The 13,276-nt window shown below is 58.3% G+C and overlaps 1 protein-coding gene across 2 annotated transcripts in view; it reads left to right on the top strand.

Moving 5' to 3' along the window:
- Positions 1-3,045: 3,045 nt before the first annotated feature.
- PLXND1 (plexin D1) overlaps positions 3,046-13,276 on the top strand; it is a 53,282-nt gene continuing 43,051 nt past the window's right edge. Inside the window, exon 1 of one of the 2 annotated variants that reach the window (XM_036332263.1) lies at positions 3,046-4,512. In XM_036332263.1, the coding sequence (XP_036188156.1) occupies positions 3,187-4,512 (1,326 nt within the window). In that variant the 5' untranslated portion in view covers positions 3,046-3,186. The remainder of the gene's footprint in view (positions 4,513-13,276) is intronic. The other variant, XM_036332262.1, reaches the window with a different exon arrangement.

The raw sequence follows: 13,276 nt of genomic DNA, 5'->3' as shown, positions 1-13,276 counted from the left end.
CTGAATCACAGTGTGATTCAAGGTTAGCTAGTAGCTAATCCAGGGTTGGTTAATCGGAGTTAGTTAATTCAGAGTTAGTTAATGCCCAATGCCACCTAACCTCCCCTCCCAGGTACCCTCCCTCTCTCATTGGTTTCCTCTTAAACCTTTTCTGAGAAGACACCCCACTGCATCTTCCTTCCTTCCTTCTACCAAGAGTTTTCAGCACCCCCTCTGCCCACCCAGGGGTATGGGGTGGCTGCCACCACGTCCCATTCTAACCTGGAGAAGCTCCCAGCAAATGGGCAGAGAGAAGAAAGCACAGGATCTGGAGATAGGTCTGAGTTTAAATCCTCACCTTGCTAATGTCCCTCAGTTTCTCCATCTCTGAAATGGGTTCAATGATCCCAGTTTTGTCAGCTGACTGTGAGGATGGCAGGAGGTTGTTCGGGGCAGTACTGGACTCCACTAGCTACCACGGGACTCATGACAGGAAGTGGGGCCCTGGTGGGCCATTGCTCAATTCGAGGGAGAGAAACTGGCATTTGGCCAGTGCCTGTGATGTGCCTGGCACTGTGCTTTCTGGGACGTTATATTCTTCGCATCTCACAGTCTCCCAGGGGCCAGTGTGCTGTTATGATTGTCCTTATTTTGCAGATGAGGAAACTGAGACTCAGCGAGGCCAAGAGCCTTGCCCTAGGCCATACTGTACTTGGACTTCCAGCTTATGCCAGGACACTTGGGCCCTGGCGGAGCTCTTTGCAGCCTAAACTGGCCCTGCATTCCCCCAGCCAGGGTGGCTCCAGCTGGCAGGTAGTTTTGTGTGCCCAGAGCCATCTTTCACTGTGTGCCAGGCTGAGCTTTGGGACACAGAGCATTATCCTCAGGGCTCAGTGGGGGGAGCTGCAGGATTCAGCAAGATGAGCTGGAGACAGGCAAGAAGCTGGGAGGGGCGAAGAGGGAGAGAGGAGTGGGGGACAGGGAGGGAGAGAGAAAGAAAGAGAGACAGACACACAGAGATAGATACACACAAAAGACGGAGAGTGAAAAGGGAGGGGGTTGGAGAGAGACAAAGAGAGAAAAACCGGGTGGAGCAAAAAGACACAAACAGAGATGGGGTGGGAAGGCCAGAGAAAGATAAGGCCGAAGGGAGACAGACAGATGGACTGATGGGGGAGGACGCAGAGGAGGGAGGAGGGCGAGGTGCATTGGGGCAGGCCGCCTCCTGCACCCCTGCTGGGCTCCCCAGTCTGCTTCCACAGGTTGTACAACATGCGCCCTGGAGGTGGGGACATGGGTCCTACCTGGCTGTCCCCTGAGTGGCCTGGAGGATGGTGCCAGAGGCAGAGCCGCTGATTCCTTACAGCTGAACACTCCCAGCTATCAAAGCAGTGGCAGGACCTGGGGACGGGGGAGGGGGAAGCGGGGATTGGAAAAGGCAGGGGTGATGGGTGAACACTGATGGCAGGAAGGCAGGAAGGCCACGGTGCTGGGCTAAGGAAGCAGGGGCTGCTGTAGGCCCGGCTTTTCCTGCCTACCCTGTGGGGCGCCGAGAGATACCCTGTCCTTGCTTCCTGGCTTGGTGGGAACAAGTCAGTTGAGGCCAGGCCACCCTTAGAGCCAGGGCCACAGGGAACCGTGTGGCAGCCAGGGGTCTGATAGGAGCCCCTCTTCCTGTCCTGAGAGGCCAGAGCTGGCCTGGGACTGGGGGTGGGTTGGGGTGGTTTCAGGGCCAACAGATCTTGGCTTTCAAACACTGCAATTCTGCTCCTTATGAGCAGTCTCTCCAGCCAGTCCCTTCTCTCTGGGGAGTCAGGTGCTGCATCTGTAAAGTGGGACCCTAAGAGTACCAGCCTCAGAGGGCAGCTGCGAGGAGGAGGAAGAGAATCGATTCATGGAAAGCTCCAGGCGAGCCCTGTTCGAGCACCCACCCTTGCCAGGTGCCAAGGAGGCTCCTGACATGGGCGCTGTGACCTTGGGATCCTGGCTGCCTGCCTCCCACCTCAGTGTCTACCTGTTCCTTCCAGGTGAGAGGAGAAGTGAGAGGATTCTAGGTCGTCCTAGAGTCCCCCACAAAGGGGGAGTGCCTCCTGGCGAACTGCAGCGGGCAGGAAGGCAGCAGCCCACAGGCTGGGTCTCCGCAGGAGGCCACTCACTCAGGACCAAGGCCTCACTCACTGGGTGTGGCCAGTGCAGACCAGACTGCCCCACAGCCTGGCACATGCCTGAAATAGTCCCTCTCTCCATTTTCCTGATTTATGAGTCTGACCCTCGAGCTCTGTCCCACCACTTATCAAACCCCTGTTACGGGGCCAGGGTTTGGGGGAACAGATCTTGGGGATTAAGGGGGTGGTGCCCCCTACCCAGCTGGCCCTGGAGGTGCCCAGGCCTGGACAGTGCCCTATGGGAGAGGGTAAAAAGGGGGAGACTTCGGGATGGGGAGAGGGAGGGCTGTGGACCGGGAAGGCGGAGAGGGAAAGAAGGGGGCAGACAGAGATGGAGAAGAGGGAGGTCCGACGGATGGGAGAGAGACCGCGGGTTCCAGGGGGAGGGAGCGGAGGGAGCCACGGAGAGAGGGAGAGGGCGCTAAGGACAGAAAGACAGAGAAGGGAAAGAGAGACAACATACACGGGGAGGGGGGTTAGACAGAGACAGAGAGAGGAGGGTGGAGAAAGAGAGGAAAGAAAGCAAAAACCCAGCCCGAGCGAGACGGGCCGAGCAGCCAGGAGGAAGGAAGGAAAGAAGAATAAGCGACGGAGGCGGAGGCGACGCCGGGAAAGGGAGCCTCGGGCCGTGGACGCCGCGCCCGCAGGAGGGTCCTGGAGGGCGCGGGGCGGCCGGACCCTCCGACAGCCAAGCCGGGGTCCGGCAGCCGGAGGGCGGGGCGGGGCCCAGGGGCAGCCCGGGGAGCCCGCCCGGGCGCTCGGGAAGGTGGGCGGGGGGGCGGGCAGGGGCTCGAGGGCGGGGCGCGGCCGGGCGGGGCGCGGCGCGAGGGCGTGTCTGCCACGGAGCCGCCCCCGCCCCGCCCCCGGCTTGCGCTGCGCCGCTGAGCCCGGCCGGGGCGCCGGGGCCGGGGGCGGCTGGCGCGGGCAGGAAGCGCCTCGCGGCCCGGGCCCGCCCCCCGCCTCCTGCCTCCTCCGGGCTCCCGGCTCCCGGCCGCGCCGCGCCCCATGCACTCGCCGTGCCGCGCAGCCCGCGCACGCCCGGATGGCTCGTCGCGCCGCGGGCGGCGCACCCCGTAGCGCCCGGGCCGCCGCGACCAGCCCCCCGCCGCCGCGCCCGCCATTCCGGGCCCCGCGGCCGTGCCCGCTGCCGCTGCCGCTGCTGCTGCTGCTGCTGGGGGCGGCGCGGGCCGGCGCCCTGGAGATCCAGCGCCGCTTCCCCTCGCCCACGCCCACCAACAACTTCGCCCTGGACGGCGCGGCGGGGACGGTGTACCTGGCGGCCGTCAACCGCCTCTACCAGCTGTCGAGCGCCAACCTGAGCCTGGAGGCCGAGGCGGCCGTGGGTCCCGTGGCCGACAGCCCGCTGTGTCACGCCCCGCAGCTGCCGCAGGCCTCCTGCGAGCACCCGCGGCGGCTCACCGACAACTACAACAAGATCCTGCAGCTGGACCCGGGCCAGGGCCTGGTGGTCGTGTGCGGCTCCATCTACCAGGGCTTCTGCCAGCTGCGGCGCCGGGGCAACATCTCGGCCGTGGCCGTGCGCTTCCCGCCCGCCGCGCCGTCCGCAGAGCCCGTCACGGTGTTCCCCAGCATGCTGAACGTGGCGGCCAACCACCCGAACGCGTCCACCGTCGGGCTGGTGCTGCCGCCCGCCGCCGGCACCGGGGGCAGCCGCCTCCTCGTGGGCGCCACGTACACGGGCTACGGCAGCGCCTTCTTCCCGCGCAACCGCAGCCTGGAGGACCACCGCTTTGAGAACACGCCCGAGATCGCCATCCGTTCCCTGGACGCGCGCGGCGACCTGGCCAAGCTCTTCACCTTCGACCTCAACCCTTCCGACGACAACATCCTCAAGATCAAGCAGGGGGCCAAGGAGCAGCACAAGCTGGGCTTCGTGCGCGCCTTCCTGCACCCGCCGGACCCGCCGCCGGGCGCCCCGTCCTACGCGTACCTGGCGCTCACCAGCGAGGCGCGTGCGGGCGACAAGGAGAGCCAGGCGCGGAGCCTCCTGGCGCGCATCTGCCTGCCTCGCGGCGCCGGCGGCGACGCCAAGAAGCTCACCGAGTCCTACATCCAGCTGGGCTTGCAGTGCGCTGGCGGCGCGGGCCGCGGCGACCTCTACAGCCGCCTGGTGTCGGTCTTTCCCGCACGCGAGCTGCTCTTTGCCGTCTTCGAGCGGCCCCAGGGGGTCCCCGCGCCCCGTGCGGCTCCCGCCGCGCTCTGCGCCTTCAGCTTCGCCGACGTGCAAGCGGCCATCCGCGCCGCGCGCACCGCCTGCTTCGTGGAGCCGGCATCCGACGTGGTGGCGGTGCTCGACAGCGTGGTGCAGGGCACCGGGCCAGGCTGCGACAGCAAGCGCAACATCCAGGTACGTCCAGGCGGTGCGGGGGAGCCAGCTCAGGTCGCCAAGGGAGAGCGGGCCGGTAACTAGGCAGGTTGCGCGCTTAGCGGGTCACTGGTGCGAGCGTACGGGGACACAAGTGTGAACTCTGGGCCACAGGTGCATTTGCGGGGACTTAGTTGTACTCTCGGGGGTACAGGTGTCAGCCGAGATGGGGGCAACTAGCGCGAATATGGCCCAGGTGTGCGTGTGAGGTCATTCAGTTGAGTGCTGGCGTACAGGTGCGCATACCTAGGTGTGTGGGAGGGGTTCAGGTTGTGGTGTGGATGGGTACGTGCTGAAGAGAGCTCAAGGTGTATATATAGCTCAGGTGTGCACCTGGAGGTGGGTCATGGGCGGTGAGCACGCGGCAATTGAGTGTAAGTCTGACCAAAGGCCTCAGTGGGGAGGTGCCAGGGCCAGGGGGATATGCTGGGGGTAGGACTGGCCCAGAGGCTTAGGAGGGAATGAGGAGGGTCCAGGCGTGGGGGCACACCAGCTGGTGGGAAGGGGACCCAAGTGTCTGGAGCTGGGTTGGGGAGTGACGGGGGAGGGGGGGGGCCAGGTTCGGGGATCAATGTGTGTGTTGAAGTTGTGTGGACGTGATATAAGGGTGCCGAGGGAATTTTGTGCAGTTCTCTCCAAGTAGGGCGCACCAGCAAGGGGTCACTTCTTTAGGGGGCCCTGGGAAATGGAACCCTGCACCCTTTCCACACTCTGCATCTGTGTCAGAGTCTGGGGATCCATTTGAGCCCCAGGCTTTGCCACTGCCCTAGGAAGCCTCCGTTTCTCCTTCTGCAAATGCCAAACTGACTCCTGGTGATTACAGAGCCCTCCTTGGGGCCAGGCCCCCGATTGCCCTGCCCCATTCCTTCTCTGTGGTCCTCAGGCTGTGGCAAGAATCTCATGAGCTTAATTATTCTGCCGTGGGTGTGCCCAACGCTGGGACTTACAGAAAACGCAGATTCCTTCTCTTATAGTCAGGCTCCCATGGCTGCCCACCACCCGGCTGGCTGGCTGCCCTGAGAATAAAGGTCACGGTGGGTGAGCAGGGCAGACTGTCCCAGGGAGCAAGGGCCAGCCAGATGAGGGCTGGCCGCCCAGCGCTGTGGTTGAGACATCCACCATTCCTCTTCCCAGAGCTACATACCCCAGTGGGCTGTGTTTGAGGGGTGAGTTTTGTTTATGGAGGTCTCAAGGCTAGGAGTGAGTGGGGTGTCGGCCCTACTCTATGGAAGGAAGACCTTGTTGGGGGACCAAAGCCTTTCCTCAACCTTTCCAGGCCCTGTATGTCCATCCAGGCCCTCAGCAAGTCTGTCCCCTTGGGCCTCCACAGTCTCCTCCCCCCCTCTGGCAGGAACCTTCCCAGTTCCTAAGGTCCATTATTTTCAGCCTGGCCTCATGCAAGTGACTCATTCTGTTGAAGGGGGCTGGGGTTTCCTTCTTTTTAGGGGGCAGGGCCACTCCAAGGACACAGCCCCAGGGACAGAGTGGCCAAGGGCCTCCTCCTGACCCCTGGGTGAGGTGGATTCTCAGCTCTCAGTCACTCTCCCTGTGTCCTTCCTATCCCTCTCCCTTTCCCCATACCCAGCTATAGGCACAGGCCAGTGCCACTGGGCAGGCTCTCCCAGATGTGTAAAATCAAGGCCCCCGGGTGGGGGTGGGGAGGGTGGCCATTATTCTTGCTCCAGGCTGTTGCCAGCTCCCCAGTTATAGGTTAAGAATTTGGACTGCACACCCTGGGTTCAAACCCTGCTCTGCCACTTCCCAGCTATGTGACTTTGGCAACGGACTTAACCTCTCCGTGCCTCCATTTCCTCATCTGTAAAGTGGGAATAATAACAACAAATCTCTCAGGGCTAAATGAACTAATTAGTGTGAAGCGCTTATCTGGCACATAATAAGCACCTGGTAGAGAGAGGCATGCTGTTCCTGTTGCCATTACCCCAGGGGACAGTCTCAACGTTAAGTCTGGGCTTGATCCTGAACAGCAAAGAGTGACCTGTTTTGGCTTCTTCTGCAGCAGAGATGACTCCACCCTCTCCCACCTCTAGAAACCTCAGTAAACATTTCTAAACCTCTACCGGGTGCCCGGCCCTGTGCACTGGGGGACAAAGGTGACTCGGTTTCTGCTCCTGTGGGTCATGCAGGCGAGCAGAGGACTGAGGTGTAGCCAGGCTCTTACAGCCGGAGGGATGAGGGAGCCAGGAGAGGGGCAGCAGGGCTTCCTGGGGGAGTGATATCAAAGCAGAGGTGGGTGAGCAGGAGTAGCCACCTGAGGCTGGCAGGAGAGGAGGGAAGGGTCCAGGCAGAGGGAACAGCCTATGCAAACACCTGCAGGTCGGATACAGCAAATGGGCTAGAGCAACTGAACGGAGTGGGGAGACGGGTGGGGCCTGCAGGGTGCAGGTTGGCCGTATGGTGGAACTGGGACTGTATCCTGGGGACATCGGGAGCCATGAAGGGTTTTAGCCAGAGGAGTGATAGGACTTGAATGAGCATCTGCATGTCTTCCTCTGTGGAATGGGAATGATGATAAAAGTACCTACTTTGCAGGTGGGAATTCCATGAGCTAATACTTGGGAAGCTCTTCGTAGAGTGGCTGGCACATGTGCTTGCAATTACTATGATTATTTTCATTTTATTTTTTATTAATGAAACATTTTTATTTTATATACATATTTTTTGTTTATTGATGAGAGAGAGAGAGAGAGAGAGAGAGAGAGAGAGAGAGAGAAGAGAAACACTGATTTGTTGTTCCACTTATTTATGCATGCATTGGTTGAGTTTTATATGTGCCCTGACTGGGGATCAAACCAGCAACCGTGGCATATCGGCAGAATGCTGTCACTAACTAAGCTCCCTGGCCAGTGCTTACTATGATCATTTGTAACATAATTATTTTAGAAAGTCCCTAGGTGATTGGTGAGAAGGAAAGAGGAGAGACAGGGAGAGAGTAGTTGGGAGGCTGGTGCCATCTCCCAGGCAGGAGATGCACTCACTCATTCGCAAATATTTCTCCAACACTCACCGTGGTGGGCGCTGGGCGCAGCAGTGCAGGCAGTGGGCCAGGCCTTGTTCTTGGGGACCTGATGGGCCATCGGGGGGCAGAGAAGGAAGCAGTGGGCTTGGGACAGATTTGGCTGCCAGGATGTAGCCCCAGAGGTGGGGACCGACAGGATGGAGGGGAAGGAAGCTGCCCAGCCTGGCCCGGCATCAGATGGAAGTTGGGCTAGGGGACAGCACCTTGTTCTTCCATCTGTTCTCCAAGGATATCTGACCTCCAGGCAAGGGAGGTGGCTTGGCCAGGCCCCTGGAAACTCAGCTTCCTGCAGTTGTGGGCTGTTTTGTTTTGTTTTGTTTTAATCCTCACCAGAGGATGTGTTTTTATTGATATGTATTTATATTTATTTATTTAAATTGTTTTATTGTTGACAGTTTACAGATGTCTCCCACTTTCCCTGCCCCCCCCCCCTCACTTTTTATTGATTTCTAGAGAGAGAGAGAGGAGGGGAGAGACCAGGGTTGCCTGAAACGCAGGTATGTGCCCTGACTAGGAATCAAACCCGCAACCTCTTGGGGTACGGGATGATGCTCCAACCAACTGAGCCACCTGGCCAGGGCCCACCGTTGTTTTTGGGGTCTCTCAACCCCACAGCCTCAGTCAGGGTAATTTTGGGCAGGCTTTTTCCTCTGCTCTCCACCTTTAAGACAATGAAGCGTCAGCATCCACTGCCACCTTCCATCTGGGAATCTGGCAGAGAAGGGAGGAGCTACTGAGGTGTGAGGTCAGCGGCAGGGAACCTCCGAGGGCCCCAGCTTTGTCCCTGATTGTTTTTGGCATATTTGGGGCTGTCGGACTATTTTGATAAAATGAGAGTGAGGAAATTAGCCTTCCTTGCATATAGCGTGGATTCCTTCCGTCACCTCATGTTTGAGGTGAAAGCAAGTTTGGGAAGTTGCCACAGCTATCAAGGGGGGAAACTGAGGTACAGGGTCACCAGCAAGGCAAGGGCAGGCTGAGTCTTTTTTTAAATTTTAAATATATATGTTTTATTGATTTCAGAGAGGAAGGGAGAGGGAGAGACAGAAACATCAGTGATGAAATCGAATCATTGATCGGCTGCCTCCTGCACGCCCCACACTAGTCGAGCCTGCAACCCAGGCATGTGCCCAGACCAAGAATCAAACTGTGACCTCCTGGTTCATAGGTGGATGCTCAACCACTGAGCTGGGTGAGGCTGAGTCTTCCTTCCTTCCCCGAGCTCCCCCACTGTCACCTTTGAATGACCATAGTATTTGTGTTTTTAAATCAAAAAGAAAACTGACAGGGAAATGTCAATGCTTCATTTTCAAGGTGTCTTTTTATAGTAAAGGTGGAAAAAAAACCCTCAGGCGGTTTTAAACTGGCATGTGGTGGGTGGGTGCTCATTGTCAAGAAGGCGTTTTCTGAACCAATTTAGGGGTTGAAATGCTGGGTGGAGGTGGAGGGAGACAGCTCCCAAGATGGGCTTTATAGATGGAATTGGAATGGGGCTGGGAGTGAGCTCCCCGTGGCCAAGGGTAGAAGCAGAGACACTTGGTAGGACTCAGGAGAAGGGGTTCCCGTGAGGTTGGCCAGGATGACTTTCTAACCTAGAGAGATAGACAGGGCTTGGGCCAGAAGACTGTTACTATCCCTCCCCACCCTGGGAAAGTCATCCATTTTGATTCCCAAGTAGGTGAGGGTAAAGCTGACCTTGAGTTCTGTTCTCCTCCCTGTGTGATCTCTGGGCCTCATGCTTTCTCATTGTAAAACCGGCCAATGTCTTCTGAGGATGTGGGCAGATTAAAATCTCACATGCAGCGCCTAAAAATGGCAGGCGGAGGAAGAGAGTGCATCAGAGGAAAATGTGTTCGGTGTGTGGAACAGCCAGCTGGGCAGGGTGTGCTCAGAGGAGGGAGGATGCTTTAGAGCAGCGGTTTTCAACCTGTGGGTCGCGACCCCTTTGGGGGTCGAGCGACCCTTTCACAGGGGTCACCTAAGACCATCGGAAAACACATATTTGTAATTAGAAATAAATATTTCACAATATATAATTACGTATTGTTTTTGTGATTAATCACTATGCTTTAATTATGTTCAATTTGTAACAATGAAAATACATCCTGCCTATCAGATATTTACATTACGATTCATAACAGTAGCAAAATTACAGTTATGAAGTAGCAACGAGAATAATTTTATGGTTGGGGATCACCACAACATGAGGAACTGTATTAAAGGGTCGCGGCATTAGGAAGGTTGAGAACCACTGCTCTAGAGGATCACACAGACCCTAAAGGTGAGCAGGCGGGTCTAGAGCTGTGGGGGTCCCAGCGAGCTCAGAGGCGGGAGATGAGTAGAGTGAGCCTGCTGTCACTACTGTGCTGGGGTTAGGCGCTGAGCTTCTGATGTGCCTGACGGTATGCGGAGGGTAGGTGCCCTCTTGGCTCTCTGGGGCTGAGCTCTGAGCAGGGACACTGTGCCGGCCCTTCACGAACACCCATGCCTTTGATCTCACAGTCCCCCTGCCCCCCTCCCCGAGGCAGGAAGTGCTGGTATCCCCAGTTTACACACGGGGAAACTGAGGCCCAGGGCCACACAGCTGATTAGCAGTGTGACTGCTGACTGCAGAGTCCACGCTGGGTGATGGCGCTGTTAGTTGTGAGCTCTGTGGCAAGTTGTACAATTGCACCCCCTCCCCCACCTCATGGAAATCTGGGTGTTGCCCTTGGTAAAAACCCCCTTCTGTGATAGCACCTCCATGCAGGCCCCAGATGGAGCTAGGAATGACGCTACAGTGACTCAGATCCAGAGTGGGGTGCGGCCGGCTGGGGCATCTGCAGAGGCCGCGCTGTAAGTTGGGGGCTATAGCTGATGGGGCCTCCCGCGGAAGTGGGGGAGGCAGGGGAACACCTGGTTGCATTCGGCTCTGAAAATTGGATTGATTGCCTAGGTTCCGGAAGGTGTGAGCCCCTGGCCTTTTGGGTGTGCCAATGAGGGATGTGGTCAATTTGAACGATGACTTGACACATCCCTTTCAACACTGACCCCAGCCCTACCCGGTACAGACCGTGCTGGGCACTGGGCCTCCCTGCAGGGCAGCACCTCACTGCCTGGCGTTGGAGAGGAGGTGGATGGAGGCTCTGTCATGGCCCTGGCCACGACCACAGTAAGACCTGCCACACCCAGGCAGCCCAGACAGGCGGGTGAGTGCTGGACCCTGGATGTCCCCGTCGGTAAAGGGCTCGGCCGAGGGAAGAAGGGGCGCCCTGGCCTTCAGTGTCTCCCAGGCCCTGTGTGAGTCGGTGTCGGCCCCGGCAGAACACCCTCGACAGGAGTTCGTTTTGCCCGCCCACGGCTGCTGGTCTTCATGGAGAGTAAGGAGCAGGCCGGTTCCAAGTTCTGGTTGCTGCAGGGGCGAAGAGGTGGTGTGTATGGAAGGAGCATGAGGGCCTGAGCCCCTGCGAACGAGGGGCCCCTTCCCTGCTCTGGACCTCCGTTTCCTGCTCTGAGTTGGCACATGGGGTGGCAAGGAAGCCCTCACTCTGTCCCCAGAACGGCTGCCATCAGCATCATTATTATTCCTGTTGCTGTTTCTTGGGAACTTATTCTGTGTTGGGCCTCTACAAAGCACTTTACATGTAGTATACCTCTTAATACCACCCCCCCCCCCAAAAGCAGAAGGAATTGTTATCCCCGATCTACAAAAAGGGGACACAGAGGCCCGGAGGGACGCAGTGACTTGCCTGCGGTCACAGTGGGTGAAACGTGGAGCCGGTGCCTGGCCGCAGAGTCTGTGCTCCTCACCTTCAATCTCTGGGTCCTCTGAAAACACCGAGCAAAGGCGTGTGTGAGCCAAAGGGCCCCTGACGTCCCAGTGGGAAGGGGTGAATGGGTCCATTTTAAAGGTGGAAAAACTGAGGCCCAGGGAAGTTCTGCTCCCACTGGTGCTGCTCTGGGAGTAGTGAGAGCTTTCTAGTGGGGTCTGTGGAACTGCCAAACCCCAGTACCCAGCATGGTCCCAAGCAGGGGTCAGCCCCCACCGCCCCCGAGTGTGGGGCCCCTGTTCCCCAGGACTGCAGCTACCTTCACCTACCAGAGCCCAGCACCTCCTGGGCAGCATCTCCTACCTGTCTGTCCTCCTGGTGGAGGATGCTCTGAAGTGTGGCAGTATGGTGGTGGTGGGGGGGGCAGAGGGGGAGAGGCTCAGCTTTGTTACATGGCAGCCCCCAAAAGGGATGAATCAGACCCTGCCCCTACTCTCCAGGAATCCACCCCCACCCTTCAGATGGTCAGGGAGGAGATCATGACAAAAGACATGCTGTAGCCAAAGCCACACACTGACCAGCCTCATCTGAGGAAGTCAGGGAGGGCTTCCTGGAAGAAGGTGACGTTGGAGCAGGACTTTGACAGATGGGGCTGGGGAAGGCATTCCAGGCAGAGGACACAGCAGGGGCAGAGGCCCAGAGATGTGGTAGAACGTGGCTTGGGTAACAGGCAGAGATGAAACTGGGAGTGTGTGGGGCCTGGGGTGTAGGCCAAGGATTTGGACACTGTCCTGTGGACTGTGGAGAGCCAGCAAGGGTTTGGGAAGAGCGAGACAGTTGATCTGTTTCTAGAAGGGACTGTGGGTGCGAGCCCCGAATTAGTCCTGCCAGGTGCTGGCAGACGCAGGAGGCTCTCTCTCAGAGCCGCCCCCCCTGCCGCTGGACCAGGTGACTCCCCAGGGCCAGCTCTGACAACGGTGTGGGGATTGCCATGGAAACCAGCAGGTCTCCACATGGGGACAGGCCCGGAAAGTCCCCTGGCGCCAGCCACGTGGATTTGGATCCTGGCTACTACACCTAGAGCGAGTCTGTTTTTTTCCTTCCAAAGCCCATGTTTGGGCCAGGGCGAACCATACGGGCCACCAGGACGGGCCTTGCACTGCCCACTCGCCTGCTAATACGCCATGCCACCTGGATCCGCCCATCTCTGGGCCCGTGTGGCTCGCCCCGCCCACTCCACTGTCCTTTACCCTGAAATATAATAAATCATGTGCTGGAGGAGGGAGGAAGCTGTAAGCTCCATTACGAGGTTCCGTGAGGCCCCAGTGGGGCGTTAATCATATAGCACTTTCTGCTCTGATAGGTCAATAATGGGGGGGCAGTGGGCGAAGCCTCGAAGTGGAAGCCAGGCCCGGGAAAGGAGCTAAAGGGGGATCAGCACCCACCCCCGCCCCGAAGCCCCTCTCAGGATGCGTCCACCGTCTGTGTTTGAGCCTCCAGAAGTGGATATTTCCCTGATGGGCCTCAGTTTCCCCAGCTTGCAACCCAGGGCATTTCCAGCTCCAAGTAGCCACGCTCCCAGCAGCTGTGGGCAACGCCCGCCCGACAGAACAGCTGATGACAGGCTGTGGTGAAGGGCCAGGACTCTGGAGCTTGCCTGCCTGGTGTGAAGCTCCCATCTAGACATAATGGCTGTGTGACTTGGGGCAGATCCCTGCACCTCTCTGTGCCCCAGTTACCTTTGCTGTAAAGTAGCATCCACGCGTCAGGGTGTGGTGAGGGTTCAATGAGGTTATGCAGGCCGAGATCTGCGCACAAAGTAAACAGTAGCTGATGATTATTGTCATGTTGTTGATACGACTGTATTGTTATTACTAGAAGCTGTCACTTCTCAACTAGGGGTTGGTCCCTGAACTGGGACCTGGTCAACTAGAGAGAGGGACCCACGTGTCACCTCCAT

This window comes from Myotis myotis, unplaced genomic scaffold (genome assembly GCF_014108235.1).
Source record: "Myotis myotis isolate mMyoMyo1 unplaced genomic scaffold, mMyoMyo1.p scaffold_m19_p_13, whole genome shotgun sequence".
Taxonomy (NCBI): domain Eukaryota; kingdom Metazoa; phylum Chordata; class Mammalia; order Chiroptera; family Vespertilionidae; genus Myotis; species Myotis myotis.
Note: the sequence above shows the minus strand (reverse complement) of the source record. Positions and strands in the feature narration are given on the sequence as shown.